The sequence below is a fragment of the Carettochelys insculpta genome, chromosome 3, assembly GCF_033958435.1.
Source record: "Carettochelys insculpta isolate YL-2023 chromosome 3, ASM3395843v1, whole genome shotgun sequence".
NCBI classification, from domain to species: Eukaryota; Metazoa; Chordata; order Testudines; family Carettochelyidae; genus Carettochelys; species Carettochelys insculpta.
In genome coordinates, this window is record NC_134139.1 from 13,978,471 (window position 1) to 14,002,494 (window position 24,024).

The 24,024-nt window shown below is 39.0% G+C and overlaps 1 protein-coding gene across 4 annotated transcripts in view; it reads right to left on the minus strand.

The window, feature by feature from the left end:
- Positions 1 to 24,024, minus strand: part of TASP1 (taspase 1) — a 167,344-nt gene that overhangs the window by 119,105 nt on the left and 24,215 nt on the right. For all 4 annotated transcript variants that reach the window (XM_074989366.1, XM_074989365.1, XM_074989363.1 and 1 more), the window contains exons 5-8: positions 19,586 to 19,706; positions 17,617 to 17,701; positions 16,506 to 16,585; positions 9,510 to 9,616 (exon numbers count right to left, since the gene is read on the minus strand). In XM_074989366.1, the coding sequence (XP_074845467.1) occupies positions 9,510 to 9,616; positions 16,506 to 16,585; positions 17,617 to 17,701; positions 19,586 to 19,706 (393 nt within the window). The remainder of the gene's footprint in view (positions 1 to 9,509; positions 9,617 to 16,505; positions 16,586 to 17,616; positions 17,702 to 19,585; positions 19,707 to 24,024) is intronic.

Sequence of the window (24,024 nt, forward strand, 5' to 3'; positions counted from 1 at the left end):
CTGTTGACCTCCCTTGGAGTTGATTGCCAACCCCAAACAGATCAATTTTAGATGTATTTACCAGATGCACAAAATTGAACTCCAGAAGATTGACCCTGATTGGGCTGATCTTCTCAGAAGTATAGACGAACCTTAAGAGAAATCTGTTCCATAAGTGCACAGTGGTAAGGGCACACTCATGGGAAACAGGAGACTCCAGTTCAACTCCCTACTCCACATTAGGTGAGGGGAATGGAATCCAGCTTTTCCATCTCCTGGATGAGTGCTCCACTCACTGCACTAAAAGATAGGTGGGGGTTCTCCTTGAGATTCTTGAAAAACAGCTGATCAGACTTGGGCATCTAACTGCAGAAAAGGCTTCATGGCTGTGAATCACAAGCAGAAGAGTGACTTCCAAGCACTATTCCACATGGAGAAAGGAGCTTTGGAATCCCATTCAGATCTGAAGATAGCATTGCAGAACCACATGACACAGTGGATCTTGCAGTATGGGACAGAGTATAGCATTTTCAAAACGTATGTATAGAAACCTACATAGTGATCCTCAATAGCTCATATTTCACATATTCTTAAGTTACGTCACACAAGTCACCTGTGATCTAGTCAAACATTTAATCATACTTTGTGGGGGGGACGACCACAGGGGCTGAATGACAGCAGCATCATAAGTGATACCTATGCAGAATACCGTAAAAGGCAGGATTAAATATGTCAATGAGGGCCATTACTGGCGCCCCAGAATCTGAACAGCTTGGTGATCAAGTCAACAGCCTTGCTTGTCCTGTGAGCCCAAACTGTGGTTGAGCTTAGAAAGACGTGTGACCATGCTACTTGGTGCTGAAACCCACTTTGAATCTGTATTTTGCCCAGTTAAGGTGAGAAAAGTTTCAACAGAGCATAAAAAAATTCCTGCCTTGGGCAAAATGAACACAAGAGGAGAAAAATCAAGCAATAGGAGCAGTTGCCAGATGCCAAGAGATTTCCCATGCACACACACACGCACACGCACACACACGCCGCCACCACCTAAGATGATGGCTGGAAACATCTAAGACTGAACGAGGGGCCCAAGCTAAGAGCTTGTGGAAAGATGTTTAGAACAACTGTTTAAGGTAAGAATTTGCATGTAACAAGTTTTTTAGTGAATTAGAACTTAGTATTTTTGTTCATTTAGTTTAGTAACTTATTTTGATCCGAGTGTTTTTACTTGCAACTACTTAAATCCTACATTTTGTACTTAATAAAAACACTTCCGTTACCAAGCCAATTGTACTAATTGATATTGGGGGAAGGGGCAAAGGGGAGGGAGAGCATCTAAAAACCATTATGCATCTCTCACTTTCACTAACAGAGAGGGAAGGCATCCTTATAAGCTTTCTGTGTGCAAAACTTTTACACAGAGTCACACAGATTTATTAGGGGATTTGATCCCTTTCGTGGTTGGTTTCCTCGGTGCTGAGCCCTTAGAAGAAGCCTTCCAGAACTCAGCTGGCTCAACATTTGTGATGCTCTGTAAGAGAACACTATCCACAACTCTGTGATTTGGCTAGGAGAAAACAGAGCTTCTGGCCCAGTAGTACAGGGTGGTAGGGAGTCCCAGAAAACAAAAAGGTGAGCATCGGTGGCATGATCAGTACACCAGGGAACAACCCTGAGGGGACTTCTGTGATTCACCCTGTCACAATAGCACAGCAGACCGCACATTGCAATAAATTAAGGTTGAGGTACCCAATGCATAGATGACTGTTGCAAGGTACGCATGAGAAAGAAGGGGCAACAACAAGGAGCATTCAACAATTTAAAAAATAGTCTCAACTGTCAATGCTAACCCCTAATCTAACAGCAGAAGGAAGTCTAATCAAATGTCTCAGATTGCTAATCTGAGCTACAAATGGCGGGTAAATGTACAGGACAGATATTCATATTGCATCTCCTAGTAACACCTTCTTTGCACCAGAAGAAGTATACACATCTTTCATTCGCCATGTGTAAAATGAACGTTTTACAGTGTAGTTTAAAAATCTAGAAAGTCTTGTTAACAGAATGCCATTCTGGCATAGGCACGGAACAGGTGCATTATTTTTCCCTTTAGGGCAGGAATGAGGTTTAAAGCATATCCTTCATTTGTAAGAAACCTAAACAAACAGTGTGCTTGTCTGCATCTGATTACCATATTTGTGACCCATCTTCCTAAGACCACACAACCTGATTTTAGGACTAAAGAAAGTAACTCGAACACACTAAAAATATACAAAATCTGAGCATAGTGTTATTTTTCTACAAATACTATTGACCCACCTCCCACCCAAGAAATGCTGTGATAGAACAGATTTTGGTTAAGAGTTTGCATAAGAGATTTAAGACAGTCAATATGAAAAATTATTTCCCATTACATACTTCAAATATTGCAGTAAGTTTGTGTAGCAGATTAACACCCCATAACTTACCTTCTAAACTGTCCATTTGTTGCCCCATAGGATGCCCTAGGAATGTAAAATTAAAACCCGCATCATCTCTTTAGCTAATGTCTTTCAAGACACCAAGGCTGCGTCTACACTAGCAAGTTCTTTTTAAAAATTTTTCAAAAAAAGAGGGCTCTTTTGAAAGATCCAGCAGAGCATCTATACACAAAAAGCATTCTTTCGAAAGTAAATCAAAAGAATGCAGAACTCCTCTTGAAATCTCTCTTCCTTTCCCATTTCAGGAAGCGCCTCCTTTCAGATGCTTCCTTCGAAAGAAAACGTGTAGACGCTCCGCAGGCCCTTTTTCTTCCCCCCCATAAGAGCAGTCCTCATGGGACCTGATTTTTTGACCCCTGGCCCATTCTTTCAAAAGAGCGGGGGCTGTGTGGACACTCTCTTTCAAAAGAGCAGGTCACGCTTTTGATGCACTTTTTTGTGTGTGGACACACTCTTTCACAAGTTCTTTCGGAAGCAATCTTCCAGAGATCTTCTTTCAAAAGATCTCTGTTGTGTAGACGTAGACTTGGATCAAGGTGGATCAAAGGAGCGATCTGCTCTCTCAAAAGAGAGTGTCCACACAGACCCTGCTCTTTTGAAGGAATGGGCCAGAGATCGAAAATGAGGACTGTTCTTTCGAAAGAAGGGCTCTGCTGAGCTTTTACACAAGTTGTCTTTCAAAAGTGGGGCGCTGTTCCTGAAACAGCAAAAGAAGAGTGATTTCAAAAGGAGCACCACATTCTTTCGATTTACTTTTGAAAGTATACTTTTCATGTGTAGATGCTCCATGGGCTCTTTCGAAAGATCCCCCTTTCTTTCAAAAAATCCCAAGTGTATATGTATTTCTAAAACTCCATAAACCACAGTCAGGAAAAAAAAATATTGTAACTGCACTGTATGTGAATATCTTTAAACTAACTACTACTGTCAGTCAAGTCCAATGAAATTATGCAACTTAGGGCTTTTGTTTTTCAAAACCAGTGGGGCTGAACAAAGACTATTGCATATGTAATGACTCTTAAATCCACTATTACTCAAATCAAGCAGATGGCAACTCTTTAGGCAAGTGTCTTGTTTTAATATAACTGAAAAAAGCTTAAACAGCCAAACCAAAAAAAAGTGCAGATTGAGAACAGGACCTTTTGTCATCCACTAGTACTAATAAACATTTTTAACCATGTTCAAAGCCAGATTTTTTTGAAAACTCGTGCTTAAGAAGGGAATGGTATTTTAGGCTGGAAAGAAGTTAAGAGGGGGAACAGACGTGAACATCTATTCCTCCTAATTATTTGTGCCTGCGGTCAGAACACTCTGAGTGACAGTTAACCAATCAGTCAGTACTCCATACCCAGCTGGGCAATAAATCACTTAGCCCACTTCAACAGAAAAGACTCCATTTATGAACACATTTAAGTTTGACTTGGATGCAAAGGTATATAATTTCTGAAACTCTGTGTTGTCTAATAATTTGGCATGCACCTACAATCTTGAAGATGTGGAAATAAATGTTAGGTCTATTTCTTCAACCCCTAAATGTAGGGAAAGTAAACAGATATTTAACTTTATATTAGAAATCCATGTAAAGACATGTCAAAAAAATATCAAAGATTAGAACTTTTAACTAAGCTGTAGAAATTGTGGGAAGAAAAAAAAAAAATCAATGAAATATTCACTTGAAACTTGTCTAAGCAGTCAAGTGCGGAGCAAATGTACTAGTGATCTGTGTGGATGCTTCTACTGCACAGTAAAAGTTTTATTCTATGGCTACAGTTACACTTTAGCGGGCGACAGAAGTCACCTTTGGAAGAAATTTCCCAACAAAACTTATGTGTGGCCTCACTCTGTCGACAGAAAAGCCAAATCGGAAGACCACTCTGCTCTGTCAACAGAGAGGCCAGACTGCACAGATGCTGTCTTGACTAAACATGCACTTGGAAGCATAGCAGACAGGGCTGCCTATTGTTCTGGATGCCCTTTCTGTCCAGAGAAGGCCCCCCAGAGCATCCATGTAGTATTTTTTGTCAACATTACCAGTTAACAGCAGTGTTATGCCTCATGGTTGAGCAGCAGAATGCTGCCAGTGAAAGTACCGAGCTGGTTCAACAAGCTGCTGACAAAACGCGTTGTGTGTGTGAATGTTCCACCAGTTTTGTCAACAAAAATGGGGTTAGGTCGGCAAAACTCACTAGTGTAACAGTAGCCTACGCTTTGACATGTTGTTGTCTGATAGGAAAACTACTTTGGTCAGTGAAATTGTCTATTTATTATATACAAAGTCTATTCAGCACTATGGAGAAATGCTTCAAAAGTTTGAAGACAGAGTTTGTGAAGTTTGAAAAAATGCTTTGAAGTTATTTCTGATGATATTTAGTAAATATGCTTACTAAATCCTACATGGAGCTTCAATCTCTCTGCTACACGCCTTTACCAGAAACAATACATTTCTTGCTGCTAAAAGACCCTCTTCTGAAGGCTTGTGACCCAAGGAGCACATATAGCTCTTATATAATAAAAATAAATGACCAAATTAGCATATTTCATAGAATTTTGGAGCCCCTAACAACAAATGAAGGAGGGAATTGGAATAATTGCCAAAGTTTGAGACATCCTCAGAATAACAGCTTCTATAATATTGAAGACAGTTTTATAGCTCTTTGTTCAACATTTGACAATTTCTTGACAAACTATTTCAAACAGCACCTCCGTATGGTCGCATCTACACAGGCAGCCTCTGTCAAGAGTTTGTCAACCAAACTCATCTGTTCAGATGGCAGCATTATCCTTGCTCCCGATCAAGTATAACATCTCTGTCGACCATGTTTTGTTGACAGAGTTCCAGTGTAGAAATTTCAATTGACAGAGAGGTCTTCTGGTTCACCGGGAAGCCCTATTTGCAGAGCTTCTAGTCAGCTAGAGGGTAGGGCAGTCTGGCTGCTCTCTGTCCACAGAGTGGATTGCTCTTTCAAGCCACTTTTATGTGTAGACACAACCTATCGACGGAGGTACTGCCGAGGTTTCTCTGTCAACAGGACTTCTGTTGACAAAAGCTGCCCATGTAGACATAGCCTACAAGCACCTATTCTGACCGAAGTAGGAAAACTTGAAAAACGAGACTAATTCTGCTAGCCACAAATCAAGCAATCTACAGCAAATAGAGCAACCCAATAGTGACTTATCCAGGAACTTTGTTAGCCAGAGGAACAACTAGAATGCTTTTCATATCTATTGCAATCCGAAAAACATGGCTATGGTATGATCACAAGAAATAAATTGATTTATAGGTTATTTCATTTAGTAAGTATCAGCCACTAAACAATAAAGAGCACCTCACATTAATAATGGGTGGAAACAATGAATTTTACAAACCTCGGTAAGAAACAACATTCGTGTTTTACACACAAGACAACTGAGGTACATGGAAGTTGAATCGCTTCCCGAGGTGGCATGAATGTTAATACTGAGATTAAAACCAAGACATACAATTCACAGGTCACGCTCCATCCAGTAGAACACAGCCATCTTCGTGATTTTCAGCACAGTTCTACCTTTGTATTGTGATAGCTGGACTCCTATATCTCAACACTTAAATTAAGGACCAACATGAACACCAACTGAAATCAAACAATTTTGACACTGACTAAATCCTAAAACTGTCATCTCTCAGTGCCTAAATCTTAGAAAGGAAGCACTCTTCATTAAGTGAATCAGTCAACCCATGAATAAAGAAGGCCTAGATAAAAACCCTTTAGAAGGGTCAGAACTATCTTATATGGTATGTGCAAGTTTGCCTATGAAGTTTTTTGTGCTTGGTTTTATTAAGTGATGAGGATGTTCCTCGGGTTGACAATCAGGAGGACACTACTTTCAGAGACTAACAAAGTTCTTTCAAAGCTGAATACTTCTTCCCCATTACTTATTTGCCAAAGTCCATTTCTCAGTCCTGGAACCTATATGTCTCCCCTTGGGAACAGCCAAGCAGTGGTTTTACTACAGCTATTCCTACCAATGATTAGGAGCTGTAGGCTACATAGGCTGTCTCTTTCCTCTTCCTCTGTAGTTCTCAGTGGGTACACTGTTTTTACATCTGTTTCTTCCATGCACCAGATAGACAGGTAGTAAAAGAATGTCACAACCATTTCACCTATACTGTCCATCTTTAGCTTTGTGAAAGATGGAAGAGGAAGACCTGGAGGTAAAGATAAGAACCCCCACAACACATGCAGAGAACAGGGGAGCCCCCCACTTAGGTATGGAAAACTCCACACTGCTCAGACGCTTACTCCAAAAATGCTTAAGTATATGAATTCTGAGATTGTACAGTTATGACACCAGATTATATATGATCTGATGAGAGGGGCAGAGGCTAGCGCACACTCAAACAAGGGCAAGATAGTAAAGCTAGGCTAACCTGTAAAGGATTTATGCTTGGATGAGATTATTCAAAAGATGTAATTGATAATGATTCCTGCAGTATGTATTCCACTGAGTCAATGAAATTAGGTCATATTAATAGTGGAGCTTCCAAATGAATTCAAAGAAATGAGCATGCCAGCTTCCTAATGTACAAATACATTGAGGCAAATGTTAATTTCATATAGTCAAGCTGAAATAAGAGAGATATGTAGATGTACAACAGCTGAAGGCCTGGTCCTCTGAAAAAAATAGTTCATGTTGTATTACATGGAACTCATTGACTAACATCAGTGAAATATAAATGTATATGCCTCAAGTGCAACTGCATAAAGCTAGGTCGGGACATTTTCTGAAGAGGATATAGTGAAATTAGGTCAATCATTCTGGCTGTTATTTAAAAATGTTGAGTTAAAACATTCACTTGCCTGGAACAGATTTGTCAAACAAATGAAAGGCACTGCAAGGGAACTTTATTTGGGGAAAAAGAAAAATCAAGTTCTTTAAGATTTTATCCTGTGATGTGCAAGGGCCACATGAAGGCTCCAATCCTTAGATTTTTAGAGATTCACTTTAGGGCATATTTATGGCATATGTATGTTCTACTCCACTTTGTGATTTCTAAAAAATCCACCCACCAAAGACCATAGAGCTCCAAAATGAAATGTGCAATGAGTAAATGCTATCTAAACAAGGCTTTTATATGTGAACTGGCCCTTTTGGCGGCCGGGGGGGGGAGGGTGCCGCGGGAGTCTAGGCTATGAAAAATGTTGTCTTAAGGAAGCTGAAATTCCAATAGCCTTCACAAGACTGCTAAACTAGTCAAGCTATCCACGAAGGACTGATCCAATTGCCACTGTAGTCAAAAGGTGCCTTGACAGAATCGGGCCTAAAATGAGTTCTCCAACTCTGGTTTTAGTGTAATTTTTGTTGAGTGTGCTATATAACTGCTACCGCCAATTATTTAACCCCTCATCTCAAACAAAGGAGGACAGGGACTAAAATTCCTCTCAGCCCTAAAGCATTTCCCTGCAGACCAAATTTCATGCATATTGTAAGTTCTCTCACTGGCCTGCAACAGATTATCTAAGCCCTCAGAATTTTCAGTCTGGTTTCTTTCACAAGAACTGAATTCACTGAAATTTAGAGAAGTGGTGGGATTACTCAAACTACTTACCAGTAAGCAGAGTTCTTATATTTGGTCATCTCCTCTACCTACCATCACTGTCCTATGAGCGCTTTCCCTAACTCCTGCCACATGCCCCTTCACATTTCAAATTGCAGGTTGGTAAACTCAGATACCAGCACATGTCAAGCATCGACTTGCCCCATATTACGCAAATGTCAATACTGTGCACCACATCCCCCGTGCCTTGCCTGGAAATGTGCTGAAGTCTGTAAGCAAAAAAGTGCAGACCCCCATAAATAACCAGCTTTTTCCCTCCTCTAATTCTTATCTCCTCTACTGAGGCTCAGCTTTTCAAAAACTGAGAATTAATACCTTTACGTGAAGAAGATACAACAACATAGAACAAATAGGCCAGAACAAGGGCAAATTTGTTATACCCCTTTCCTATGCAGTATTGTTGTAACTCTGCTGGCCCCAGGATTATAAAGAGACAAGGTAGGTGAAGTTTTCAGTCCAATAAAAGATATTAACTCATCCACCTTGTCATTCTAGTTCTGCAGCATTTACATGCAGTTTAGATGAGGGTAAGTGACTACCAAGCAGTGGAGAATCAGGCCAGATTGTGGAGATCTAGCTGTCCAAGAGAGACATCAAAATGCAGGTAATTTTTTTTTTTTTTTTACACAACAGACTAGCATTCGGTTTCACAACGGTCATCCTTCACCCAAGGGGATATGTTTGGCATAAGCCATCGAGGCTGCCTTGCTGCACCACTTGTAAATCCTTCATAATAGACCAACACTGCAGGTATGAATTACATACACCACCATTAACTGTTCTATTACATAGCAATTTATTCATTAAGTATCCTATTTTAAACAACTATAAATCAATTCTTCTATTATATACCTAAATATCAAGCAACAGAACAATATCATGCTGAAGTGACAACAAAGACTCTAAATTCAAACTAGCAGAGAGGGGAAGAAAGTAAAAAAAGAACTCTGGCAGTTGTAAATGAGTGTAAGTAACATGGGCCAGGTCAATGCTATGTGCATGAACTGATGCATCTATACCGCCCTGATATTTCCAATTTCACCACCTCCTGGTCCACAAAGCAGTGTTCTCAGGAAACATTAAACATGGGAAAATTATAGATCCCAAGCTGGAGAAAAAATGTTTTATTAGATATTTATCTGATCATATTTACACTTGCCATATTTCCTCTTTAAAATATGCAATAGTAAATATATATTTACATCAAAAACAAGACAAAAAGGCATCTTCTTAGTTCTTTTGAAATTCCAAGTAGCAGGAAATTCTATCCCCACAGAGGAACATACACGTTATCTGATATTAGATCAATGCTAACATATAAGATGGCTAAAGATTAGTGGTGTGATACTATAACAGATCATTTCATCTACAAAATCAAAACGTAATTTTCACATTATAAATTACCTTTGTGGTCAGATGAATAAGGTAACATTCTTACAAAACTGCCTACTCACCTTTTCACTTGATTGTCTTCTTTTCTTTAGATGAATAAGATCTGTTTCCACCTTTTCTGCCAACTCCAGCTTCCTTTTATTCCTCTTAAAAGCTGCTAAACTAAACCCTATAAAATATTTTAAAAGCATTTAACCAATGAAGGGTTATTCAAACCAGTAATAGATTAGTAAGGTATTACGCTTCAGAAGTCTCTTCCACCCCACACAATTAGCAGATATAGCTGAAGGCAACATACAGATTAAATTACATAAAATTTCAGTACTGCACATTTTGCAATTTATACTAATTCCAAAGCAGATATGGATAAAATAATACAAACTTGAATGCAATATTTAGCACAAACAAGTCACTGAACACATCTGGAAGCTATGATGCCCTACATATCTTCCTCTTTGGCAGTCATGTAGTAACACGAAAGAAATTGAAAGCAATACGTGGCTTCTTAGAATTATTGTTTTGGACTGCTAATATGTAAGTAGATGCCATGAGATCTTGTTTTTGTGATATCCATAAGCTTATACTGTCTCTTCACTAAGTTACTTACATATCTGCATACTCCCCCACTTATTTAAATCCACATAATATGCAGACAGTATTTTTATGCACAATTCAGCACAGGCTAAAGATCAATACATCTTGGAAGATGCATACATGTGTTTTTCCACATTTAACAATTACATTTAAAAAGGAAATATTTTCTAAATTACAAATAAAAATGTGATGCTTAATAAAACTGACGATGTATTCCTTGTTTGAGGGCTTTGTTTTACAAAAAGCATATTGACAGGAAAACTTTTGTAGTTCAAACTAGTCTTGACTTCGGCTTTTTCAAAAAACTCACTAGTGTAGATACAGATCAGATTTTGATGTAGTTTTTTTTTTTTGTTTTTTTTGTTTTTTTTTTTACTTCAACCTGTGTTGGAAGATGTACTCACTAATAAAAACCGCAAAAAGTCATCCTTAAATATATTTTTCCAAGAGCTATCTGCTGTATGAGATCTAATCAGCAGAAAGGTTTATAGTTTTGTATACAGTGGAAGGAAGAACATAAGGTGGCAGGTAGAATCTGTGGCACATACTCCTCTTGATAATGGTGTTATGGCACTGCACAGCATCAGCAGACTGGCCAACACTCCAGCTATTTTGTGCTGCTCCAGAGCAACACACAGGAGTGTGCAGGGAAAAGGGATAACATTCCGCCCCCAGGGACAGGGCCGAGAGCTCACCTGACTATCTCACTCCCCAGCCCTGAGGAAAGATACAGACCTAATTAGCTGTCCTTCATAAAAAATGGCTGAACCATCCTCTAGGACACGGAAGAGTCTGGGAAATGCTCTCAACTGACTGCCCTTAAGCATTCCAGATGAAAGGAACTGCTCCAGAAACACAAACATACAAGAATGAAAACGTTTGAAGGGCTGAGGCTCTGATGTCAGAGCCAAGAAATCTTTCTTTGGGAATTACCGATGCAATAGTCAGATTTGGGGAAGGGGTTCCTATGCATGCACAGATTTTTGAAGCAAGCATGCCAGAGGTGGGTTTGCATCTGCTACAGGGGCTCCATTCAAGAAAACATTGCAGCTAACAAAAGGAATCCAGGGAAACTAAGAAGCACAGGGAGGATAAGGATACCCGAGGCAGTGAACTGACCCAGAACAATAAAGCCTGATCCAACTAGAGGAGGGCAGTACAAGAGAGGCCTAAACTATTACAAGACAGAGAATACCATGAAATTGTCCACAGATATGATTTAAAGTTGACATTTTTAATTATTTGATATTAATGATCAATTAGGTGTATTTGGCTTTAATTAAAGGTTTCACACATTAAAGAAATTCCTAATGAAAAATGCGAAAGTTTGAACTCCTTGAACCACTTAGGACAAAACATTATAGCAAACGTGAAATACAAAACACAGAAATGCCAAGTTAAATTTAAAACATCTTAAGTTAAGAAAATGCACATTTAAGGCATCAAAACCACTTTAAATCTGACTGGTAAGAACACAAGTAGGCAAGCTAATCTAACTCTGAGAGACAGTTTTCTCTATTGAGGGACCACAAGTAGAAAAAAATGCCTATAATCTTGTCACATGGTATCTCTATCATGCAGAGGTAAGCTTCTTGGGTATCCTACCTTTTCATACATCAACATGTTTGGATTTAATTTAATCTGACCTCAGAATTTCTTCAGCAGTTGTTTGGGGGAGAAACTACAACACGTCTCTAACACATTTACTCAAAACTATGGATATATACTCAACTGTAAATGCATCTTAATACAATCTGCCTAAGACTCTACGGATCTGCTTTACTTTTGAGCTGACCTATGATTTTGCAAAAGTTTTCTGATAAATATTTCAGAGTTTTTGGAATTAGATATTTATAAAACGATAGATATACACTTCTAAACAGAACTTTGGTCTTCAACAGACTTCATAATTTTGGTGATGTATGTGTAGTGCAAGCTGAAGCATCACAAGAAGCTAAGATCTTCAGACAAATTTTAGGGTATTAAACACAAGTCACATTAGAATTTGGGAGCGTAACCTTATGGAATTGTATTTCATGATGACTATTTATTGAGCCAATTATCTGGATACATTTCTCATCCTTGGGGATAATTCTGTGGTTCATATATAAAAATATTCAATATTCTATATTCAAATATATCTTTTTAAGTGTGTAATATTTAGGAAAGTCTACCCTTGTCAAATCACAAATGGATAATAGTTAATCTGATACTTTTCTTCAGTAACTGATACATACAAGTACAAATACAGGTCTTTGTAAATACAATTTGATGTTTCTGTTGAAGTAGATAATCTGGTTCTCTACTGAGGTTACCAATAATGTAATATGTTTGTTAATGACTAAAGACAGTACCAAGATTCATATAAGCTAGAAAAACAAAATATTGGGAGTAACAAGGATATGTTTTCTATCTTTGGAGATCAGGTCTGACTCTGACTAATCATGCAGCACCACCTAGCAGTCAGCTCATGAAGTGGACTGAAAACGTATCATACAGGAAGTTTTTGTACACTTCTTTTTAATGCTGATGGAAAAGAGAATACTGCAGTCAGAGGGAGGGAGAATTACAAAAGGAATATACCAGCAAATTACAGGAATTAAAGTGGCTCAGAACAGCAATCTGCTGAACAGCTGCTCAATAACTACTGCATAACTAAAAACAGAAACAGATGCAAGTAATTAAAAATAGGTATGTTCAAATGAAATTTAACTCTGATATATTACCCTAGCTATGCTTGGGCTAAGCTTCATGACTGCATTAGAGCTAATTTTCCTTCAAACTGCTCCACTTTGACAAAGACAACAGCATGTAAAGCAAAGTAATGCTCAGCTGTAAGTAGTCACAGATTTTAACCCAACACGTGACCAGATAAAGCCATAAGGCCACCGTGATTATGTATGGAGGGAGTGTTTCCATCTGCATGTCCCTGTCTCTGTACAGTTAGCTGAACCCAAGGAAAAGTGATTCATCCCAAAAGGCAAGCAACAGTATATCCATAATCTGCCCTGGGCTTTTATCAAGGCCAGCAATTTTCTTTACTACAGAGCTCCCTCAGAACTCATTAGCAGGTGCCCCACTTCTGCCCAGATGTGGTGACTGAATGCACCTGCCCCACTTTTGCCTGCTATCCTCATACATTGTTTGGGCTGCACCTTTGCTGCTCTAGCATCTGAGGGAATTGTAAGCTTGTATCTCTGTGATCTCTTCCAGATAGGCTTTATACCACTAACAGTCTAGAGTTCTACCAGCAGAACACAGTGAACTGAGAGATAGTTTATTTAACACATGTTAAGGACAGAGGGAACTTCTATAATTAAGATTTGGCAGAGTCTGACAGTTAAGTAACCTTTTCCCCCCAAACGTCCTAAAATCCATTTATATGATCATATTGTCAAAAATAAGAGCTAAACCTGCCCTAAACTTAATTCTTGTTCCTAACCAAAAAACTCCCACCTCCTAGAGATTTTGAATTAATAACCCTTTCATCTTCACCATTAGAAAATCCCCTGGAAAAGAACTTTCAGTGGTTATCCTGGTGTAACAGTGTGTGTGCCACACGGCTAGTTTCACTAGCAGAGCAGTGGAACAGAGGACAGGGAGTGAGCATGGTGATCTCGGAATGCCAGTGCACATTTGGAGATTTGGGTGAGCACTCAGAACACAGAGGGGGGTGTTAGGATGAGATGAAGTGTTCTTGTGCTCCACTTGCCTATACGTTAAGCAGACATGGCATATTATGGTCAATATGACTGTCCAATCAGGAATTAAGTGAAAGTATGCTGAGTCTGCAATGTCTTTATTCACAGTGCCTGTTGTCATATCCAGAGGGTCAAAGTTAAGTCTGGGGCAGATAAGGGAAGAGGGATGTCACCATAACTCTACTTCCTGGTTTATATGTAGGCAGCCTCTGATCTAGACTGGCAGAAGGCAGTGCAAGGCTACCTTAAAGAACACTGAAATAATATTTGTGAGTTAATTTAAATGTTGAAATCCTGAGTTAAGGTTTTAAACAAATATACATTCCATCAGCCTATTTCACAGAAACAGAAGTCTCTTTCCAAACAGTGTCTTCCATCTAGACATACATGGTGTAGGCTATCAGCCAAAATATTCAGTTTTTACTTCAGCACCTGATTCCCTAAAATAATCAGCTGCCCAGTTTGTAGGAAGTGTAGAATATTTTGGGTAGCAATAATTTGGGTAGCATGTCTGTACAATTTATGACTTCTAATTAATGCTATAAAGTTATTAAAAAGATTCTTATATCAGGGAATATAATGGTAAATGTCATATCCACCACTTGGTGACATGGGTGGAAGTGAGTAATTAGCAGACGAACGGCAATAGAGACTTGTTAACTTTAATGACTGTACATTCATCCAAGGAGGTTGCCTGGAGCTGAAAGAACTCTATCTTGTATGCAAAAGGCTGCGGAAGTCAAGAGCGGAAAAGCAGCAGAACAAAGGTATTAAGGGGGGCACATGAAATTCAAAGGCTAGAACAGGAAACTTTGTGCAGGAAATGGTAAGAGAGGGGCAGGCTTTTGAGACAGCATGTCCTGTTTAACTGCAGACCAGCCAAGGTCAGAGAAAACTAGTTAACCTAGGGAAGCTCCACGTTCCCGATAGGAACTCATAAGCTGCAGGGAAAGGATCCCAGACAGCTCTGATCAAGACCTAGGAACTCACCAGAGGACGGAAGAACCTGACATAAGGAAATGTATATAGGTGTGTTTATTTTGTGCTGATCTATTTCTCAGTCTATTAAACAAACAAAGAGTGACGGTGCTTTGGAATCCTGCGCCAACTCTACGTCTCTCGTTGTTGGCTTTCACCATCCTGAAGAAGTGAGCTGTAGAACCAAAATGTCTACACAGCTGGAGTTCTGGTAGAAGGTATGTTTAACCTACAGGGGACCGGAGGGGCCAGCACTAGTTCCAAGGCTGAGGAACTTGGACTGTGGGATCTCTGTCCTCAGAAAAGGAAGTTAGGCAGGGGAGTTGTTCCATGAGGGTGTGCCTAGAGATCCAAGCACAGGTCAGTGCCTGAACTCTTTAATAAGACTCTGCAGGCTAAAGACATGGTCCAGAACATGGAATTCTCATAGCAACAATTTGCGAGTGTCCAACACAGGACCTTAGCCAGATGTGAAACTTTCTGGTCTACCTCCCAATCTGCATTTGGCTTCAAAATGCATTCACTTTAAGGTTGCACGTACAGTACGTCCAAATTATGGTATGTAGTACCATGTATTAAGGTTGCAGACACTTCCCTTCCCATCATAAGATCTTGTTTTTAATTGTGTTTAACTTTGCCAGACTTAAAGCATTTACATTAAACTCTTTTAGATCTGGCATTCTATTATCTGGCACTCTCAAATAACCAACATTTTAACCATAAGTAAATTTTAGTTACATTTTCCATAAGTACACTATAGTGAAAGTAATGAATACAGCAAATACAGTATACAGTACTATTGCTCTTGGTAAATAAAGTACTCTGCATACCTTTTTGTTTGTTTCTTAATATTTAATCTTGTTTTTCTTCAGTGTTATGCACTGTTAGGTATACCTCCCTATTATACAGAATATTTGAATATCTGGAAACCTCCCAGGCCCAGGGCTGCCAGATATGAAAGAGTTTACCGTATACTGAAGGTTTCCTTATTATACACACACATGCATATGAATACTGTGCTGAGGTGATGTGGAATCCCTGATATCTAAGCCTTGCCTCTTTTTAACTTATTATTCTGAAGTTTTTGTAAGCTAAAACAAGGTCAGAATAGCCTTTTAAAATTGTGGCATCTAGATCACCTCTAAGCCATTTTATGAAAGTGCTTAATGCCATTTGGCAGCTGACACTTGAACAATCAGTTGTTTCTACCAACAGTGCTAGCAACAAACAGAAACATTAAGGTAGGGACGAAGGTGCTATATCCTGTGGTTAAGTGGGAGCTGTTGTATATAACATTCCTAAAACCACACTGACTTTAGAAAAAAGAAAACAAGGAGTGTAAAGATATTTTTCAAGGCCCTTGCTTTTTTCAGAAACTGGATAAATTAACTGACTTTCATTCAGCAAGAACTATGAATCAAGTCATCTAAAAATTAAATTTATTGTGGCTCTGTATAAGATTTAATACAATCAAGCATAATGCTGTCATTGTTTTAGGGTATCATTGCTCAGTGACTATCAGCCAGTTTAGACCAGAAACTTCTTGATAGTTACACACAAAGTCAATGATTTGCATCACCTGTTGACCTACAATGGAGCTGAAGTTTTAATTATAAAGGTTAATTATCCAAGTTCTACAGAACATAGCACTTACAACATCCTTATGCACCAAGACTAACACCACAAGGCATTAAACAGTGAAGTATAATACACTTCAAAATATGAAGAAAACATGATAAAAATCAGTCTGATTGTTTCTCCTACTCACACCACCAGTTTACTCACTTGTAGTCATGATACCTGGCGGACATGCTGGTATCCCATGATCAACTGCCCACCTGTAGGCTCCTTCGCCAACCAAAAAGCTAAAAAACACACAGAAGGAGTTTAAACAAACAAGTGCTTCTTCCCCTATAAATTATTTGGTTTGGTGGCTTTTAAATGGCAAGTTATCTGCTTTTAATGAAAGTCCCCACTATCTATTCAGTTAACCCTTTACGTAGTTTTATTATCAGAGGGGACATGAAGTTATGAGACCTGAAATAAGTTTATTTCTTAGAAGCCATCCCTTCCCAAGTTCTATCACATTTACATTAAGTTACCAAATCCCATGCAATGGCTTTTTGTCTTTTTTAAGAAAAAGACAAGGCAAGCAGACTTCTAGTCTTCTGATTTTTTAGACTCCCAATGACTTTGAATACTCACATAAATTAAATTAATAGGCATGAAATATGAACACATTTCCAGATAAGTGGGTTTAAGAATATTTAAGGGCATACAGTAAATGATTTCTGACCATGAAAATCTTTTTTCACCTATATTTCCCAGGATAAAGATCCCATGCAGTTTCATATCCTGTCTGTTTTTGCAAAACATCTGTTGCAATCTTTATTCTAATTTTAAGTTAAAAGATGGCATCACAATAAAGACAGAGAGTAAGATACAGATTTCAAAATCCATTCTTATTATTTAACACGATGTAAACCTTAAGTTGAATGCTTCCAAATCTATATCTTGTCATAAGAAAAAGCAAACTACACAGGTTTCTCGGGCGGGGGGCAGGGAGTCTCTTAACTGACAAGTTTACAGGACTTTTTAAAAATTAAGTTAGGAACAAGAACTTAGCACAAATCTGTGTCAACAGCTACAAGGAAAGAAATTAACACTCAACATAGAATCATCTTCTATCCACAACATTTCACTCTATTCACAGCTGCACCTAGTGTAGAATAATACGTTCCAAGATGGGAGAACAAAGCAAGTCTTCCTTCTCAGGCACGCTATTGCTGATGTGTAACAAACAGAATCAGAATTCTGTGGATAAGAATAACCTTCAGATATTGCATTCATTAAACACCAAACTTTACAGGAAAGTCAAGCAGAACAAAGCAATTACCAAGGTGGAATTCTGCCAGCAGAGAGTTTTCCCTTCTGCCCTTCACACAACAACCGATTTGCAACTGAAACAGGATTTTTGATTCCTGAAAAGAAATAGGAACAAAAACGTTAAGTGTTTCACAACTTTTGCAGGGTTTATTTTGTGCTAATCAAAATTAGGAATTCAACTTCTTTTTGCTATGACATGTTTGCATGACATTTGGAAGGCAAAAGACACTGCCTAAAATATCAGAGATCTCAATATAATGATAAACTGTAACTGCCTATTTGGCTTGGCACTTGCTGTTCAAGTTAGCATTTTCTTTAGGAGTACGCTGAAATGTGACTGCCCCACTATTAGGCTGTGTCTACACTAGCTCCCTGTTTTCGGCTACATGCGAGCCAGAACTTCGAAGTTTAACGCTTCGAAGTTGCCGCGGGGGAGAATTAGCTTAATGAAGTGCTGCATATGCACCGCAGCACTTCATTAATAATCTCCCGACACCCTACTTACCATGCTCCCTTCGAAGTAGGGAACTAGTGTAGACACAACCTTAGAGTTTAGAAATTGAAAGTTAAGAAGGGGGCAAAACACTGCAGTAAGAAAGTGACACTTTTGGGCCTCCTCTAAATCATGAAGCAGAACAAAAAAAAAAAAAAAGAAGAGCTTGTCCATTCTTCCTCAAAGCCTTTTGCAGTCACCTTTAAAATAGTGAAAAGAGAAGACAACTGGTTCAGGGAAGCCCTCTTCCCTATTCTCAGAGGTGGTTGCTCATTTATTTCTCCACTTTATGATTATCAGATATAAAGGAAAAACAAAACAGGGCATTTTGCAGTCCTCAATGACTTCCCCTGGTTTTACGACAGGTATTCATTTTCAACTACAGAAAAATCTATAATATATGGACATCAGTAGCAGCCTTCCTGCAATATTTTTCAACATCTTGCTTGTTTTATGTTTGAGAATTGAACAACTTGGTGTTGTCTCTTTAAAAGTGTGTTTCATAGATTCATAGAAACAGACTTTTTTTTAAATTAACCAGAACAAATATGCTGTGTTAACAGCAAGGTTCATTGCCGTATCACACAGAGAGCTGCACCAGTGTCAGAATGCATTTTGTAAACTACTTTTCTTGTTTATGTCAGAGTTGTCACAAAAAGATAAAACAACATGCCTTAACCAGCAGGGACAACAGCTTTTGCAGGCCTCCAGGCAAAGTGTGTGTGTGGGGAGGTGCCATGCACCCGGAAGGGGCAGGGTCTTGGATGGAAGGGGTGTGGCCAGAGCAGCTAGCCCTCAGCACCACCTAGTTCAGAGCTCTGTGGCCATCTACCAGCCTTCAGAACTGTGTGGAGCCGCCTCCAGCAGTGATTTAAAGGGCCTGGGGCTTCAGGTGCTATCACAGCAGGAGCAGCAGCAGCCAGGAGCCCAGGGCCTCTTTGAATTGCTGGGCCCTGAGTCAACTGTGCTCTTTGCTCCCCATCTTATTGGTAGGCCTGACCCTAACTACTGAGAATAACAACAAATGCCTCCAACTGCTCTGGAAAAGTTGTCATATATTGTACGTTTCAAATTAAATCTACATGTGCACACTTAGATACCATAAAATTGAATTAAATCAAATCTGCAAATAGACTATAAAAGCAGATTAATCCATTTTATTTCAAATAGTCTATTAACATCTCAACACTATTTGTACACCCAAGTCTAAAGGGTTCTTCACTTGAACAAACCTGTACTCCTACAGGAGCACCTCACAGAATCAGAGACCATCTGTATCGAATGAATTACCTTCATGACAAACAAGAGTGCTGAAAAGGACTATTTAAAGCCAAGTACAGTTTTATAATAATTATGGGCCCAACACACCTTCCATTGATTTCAACAAGTGTTTTGGAATGAAATGAGAGGTCTCCTCTCAAGAAAAAACATTAATCATCTTTAAACCTTGATTGTATTTATACTTGATAGTACACAATTAACATACCACTCAGTGCTCCAACTGCACCAAAATTTAATGACTTTCCATCCATTATACTGGCATCACATTCTATCTCACCCAAAAGGTTTAGGTTAGAACCCATTCCTGCATTTGTAAATGGGGAATCCTGAAAAACACAAGGACACACCACAGAGTAAGGGACACATGCACACATCATGACTTCATATATCAGAAATTCAGTATCATTAGACTGACAACACTCACCTATGCAAACAATCTATGGAATATGCTACAACTAGTAACTATATTGCTATAAAAAAGGAAGATCAAGACATTCATATTGGATATGCTACAAAGTATAAAATCAGCATCTGTTACAAAGATGGTACATTTAAAAGGCATTGTACTACCAGAAAGAATGACTCGCTAGAAAAAACTTTTGTTGCTTAACACTAGATTTGTGACAGAAGTACAACTTCTATTTTTTTTCTTTGGAGACCCATGTATTTGGAAACAAGAACCTTACACCAACTAATTCTGATACACGTGCGCCATCTCCATTGTACAAAACCACACACAGTGACTATGGAACTAAGAATTGAATACTAGTAATAGTGATGACTTATTGAGGCAAAATAATGAGCAAATGGAATTGGTACTTTTCCTTAATATGCTAAAATTGGGCAGGATTTGAGCTTTGCCCACCCCACAAATGCCTGCCCGAGAGAATAGAGAGAAGCAGCAGTTCCAAAAAATCACTTTATGAAACTTCTGTTTGACCATTCACCTGGAGATGGCCATTTTTATGAGCACATAATGTCTACCATAGGTGGAAAAGTAAAATTCTATGCTTCGTCTGTATTCTTATAATAAGTTTGCTAGACTAGTAATTATGTCTTATGACTGACTGATAATCTACATTACCACAGCACTTTCATCTCAAGGGTCCCAAACAAACAGTGTCACCTATACAATCACAGATTAAAAGAAGTCCCAGAATTATTCCATGAATGCAGCCTATTTTCACATTACTCACCACTCTATAACTAGGTTCAGTTTTTGCTACACTGAGCCTGAGTCAGCAGCAAGACATTCAGGAAAGGTCAGACTGTCCAACACAAAATGGGGTGGGGCGAGGGGAATACAGAAAGAAAGGTTAAATCCAAATCTTCAGCACATCTTCTCCCTTTAAGTTCTGTATCTCCAGTTCTGTGACCTAAATGAAACTGCCCCTGGGTGGCACAAGAAAGCTGTTTGACTTAGGTACTAAACAACTAATTGTAACTGCACAAGAGGCCCTACCTGAATAAAGATATAAAATTAATTTAACTGAATAATGTTAATCAAGGTTTATTTCAGTTCCTCATGGAGGTACCCTAGAAAAGGATTACATTGCTCTTAATAAACTAAAAGTATGATGTAGAAAAGGCAGCCTAGTCAGAGATGAAAGGTTTAGAGACCAGACTGTGGAAAATGGCAATCCTGAATAAAGATGACAGGGGGTTAATGTTCGGAAATAGAGCTCACACAGTAGGATCTCAAGCGGGCCAGGAGGAGGGAGGTTTTATGTAACTTTCAAAGCAATACTCATTTACAATTGGTAAATATTAATAAACAGCAATTTGACATTACATACACGAACCATGAGAAAATATTTCCACTGATTACTGAAATTTATAGACAGTCAATAAAAGAAAAATGCAGCTTAAGAACTTGAGTCAAAATCCAGTGACTTAAGACATTTGAATTAGGCTGACTGCAAATGGACTAGCCAACAAACATTAAAAAAAACTGATATGAGTTGTTCATTTAAGGATATTTATACTGTATGTTTTGACATGTGCTGTTGCACGTTTTTGTCTTAACAGTTTATGAACCATTTTGCTTTTTGAGTATCAATGTCTACTTTCATAATAATTGTCTAACATCTGTTATTTCCAACAAACAACAAAATTTAAATAAAAATAGCTTCAAAATACATCTAATCATTTCTCAGAATAATTAAAAAATACGCCAAGTCTAATATAAGCAATGTCAACTCACATTCCTGAGGGCAATGTAGCCACACATCTACCATGGACATGTCTCTTGAAGCTACTTGTTTGTACTATGCATACAACACAAATCAGAGAATAAGGTTTCCCCTCCACCACACCCCCATTTACTTAAGGTAACGATTTGTGCCATGTTCATGTATAATCTGAAGTATGGACTGTGTGGGTTTTTTTTTTTTTCCTCCAGATGTCAAGGCTTAGAGAGTCTACAGAGTATGTGCAGAAGACTATGTAGATTTGAACGTAAAATGGATATAAACGCACTACTATTTTATCAGCTGTATAAGTCATGTGACAGACAACCCTCCATCTTTATGGAAAATAGATTACAAATATAAATATGTAAACCTCAGAAATGCTTTGAACAAAAGGTAGCTTGTGACCTAACATTTTTAATGTAATAAGCTGCTGGATCTATAAATCCTATTTTTGTGCACACATCATTTTTGTAGTGATGTTATAAGTATTGTCGGCATATTTGCATTTCAAACGTTGGTCTCTGTGAAGACCTCAGTAGGAGGTCTGGTTATCTGAAAATATGGCTTGGGAGGGGATAGAAGTTTTTTGACAACTTAATGAGTGTCAGTCCACATTTGAGGAACTTAGTTGTGAACATGCAATCCAGCAGACAAGCAATGGCTAATCGCCTGAAAAGGACAGGAGACCCACTCAGTCTCCATCTTGGAGTATATTGTTACACAAAGAACAATGGAATTCTCTCTATAGGGGAAAGGTATAACAGGACTCTGTAATTCCTCCATTCTTTTTTGTCTTCAAGCTTACTATATCCCAGGTGAAAACTGGATCACTTCTGACCCAAAGATTTCACCTGATATAAAAGCAACTATTTAGGTTAAGACCTCACAAGTAATTAGATTTTTAGGGGAATATAATTAGCTGTGCATTTTCCATTTTATTTGATTTGGTAAATCACTTCGATCTGTTTTTCATTATACATAACCACTTAAATCCTATTGTATTGCTTAATAAAACCTTTGTTTAAAATCAAGACCAGTGTAAACTGTTATTGTGGGAGAGCTGCCACTGTACACATTTCCATTTCATTGATAAAGGGGACTTATTTGATGAGCCCCCCCTGCACAAATCTTTTGCACAGAGAGACAAATTTATCTGGGGCTTTGATCCCTTCTTTGTGTCGATTCCCTGAGTGTTCTGCCCTTGAACTGCTTGTACCAAGAGCTGTGGTTAAACAGTGTCTGTATTACTGTGCAGGGGGATGGTAACTCCAACTCCATGCCTTGGCTGGAGGAGACCAGAGGATCGGGCTCAGCAGGACAGAATGGTGTAAAGAGCCTCGGTGAGAAAGAAGGTGGGAGTCAATGGCACGATCAGCACCCTAAAGAATGTCCCAAGGAGTCTTTTGTGACCTCAGCTCGTCAGTCAGTTGTGAAAAATACCCAGCACTTGTGCAGATACAATCATTTTAATTTGTGGGGATTTGAATTCCAGATGTCCTTAGTGCACAGGCAAGGAAAAAATTACTTCAAAGCAATGACAGTGTCTCACCAGCTTTTTGGTGTAACAACCTTACTACAGAATCCTTAGAAAAGAAAGAAAGCACTCATACCACAGGATCCTGTTGTAACACTCACCATTGTATTTCCCTGCCTTCTTCAAGTAAAGCAATGAGAAAGGAGCAAATGGCTCCCATGCTAGAAAAACAGAGCTTCTCCCACATCACACAGAACAGGGGTGTGCAAACTGTGGGGGGGGGCATGAAATTTCGAAAGAGGGGCACAGCATGATTGGCTGCTAGGTCTCAGGCTCATCCATCTCATTAAAATAAGGAAATGTGTTACTGTTTTTGTGTGTGTGTGTATTCACAGTTATATACCGTAAAGATTACATTTACATGCAGTAAAGTTTTTACTTCCTATATACTTATTTTCTTACACGTGTGTAGCCAGACATGAACCCCCCATTTGGCCTTTTATTTTTCTCCCCCCAACCCGGGAGAGACAGCAAGAGAAACAAGCAGGGGAGACAGGTAGCCTTTGATGTCCTGGGAACGCAGGTGTGCTGTCTCGCCCAGCCTCTCTACTATACACAAAAACCAGACAGCGAATGGGCTAGCTAATGGCCGCCCTTCTGGCTGATCTCAGTGATTGACACGCCTGATCGCTTCCCCAGGAAGAACGGGGAACCCCCGCCCATCACCTCCAAAGGTGCCCAATTGTCCACAATTCACAGGTACAAATTGAGCCTTGCACCTTCCCTTGGAAACCTGGGGTTCCAAACACATTCCTCCCAATTGGCCACTTGAGACCAGGAAGAAGCCTACGTGAAAAAAAAAAAAAAGGGTATAAAGGGGCTTGGCAACCCACCCCCCTTTGAGTTTCAATCACCTACACCTGCTGGCCAGGTCTGGAATTGACTCCCGAGACTGGGGACGCCTGGGTCGTATCTACT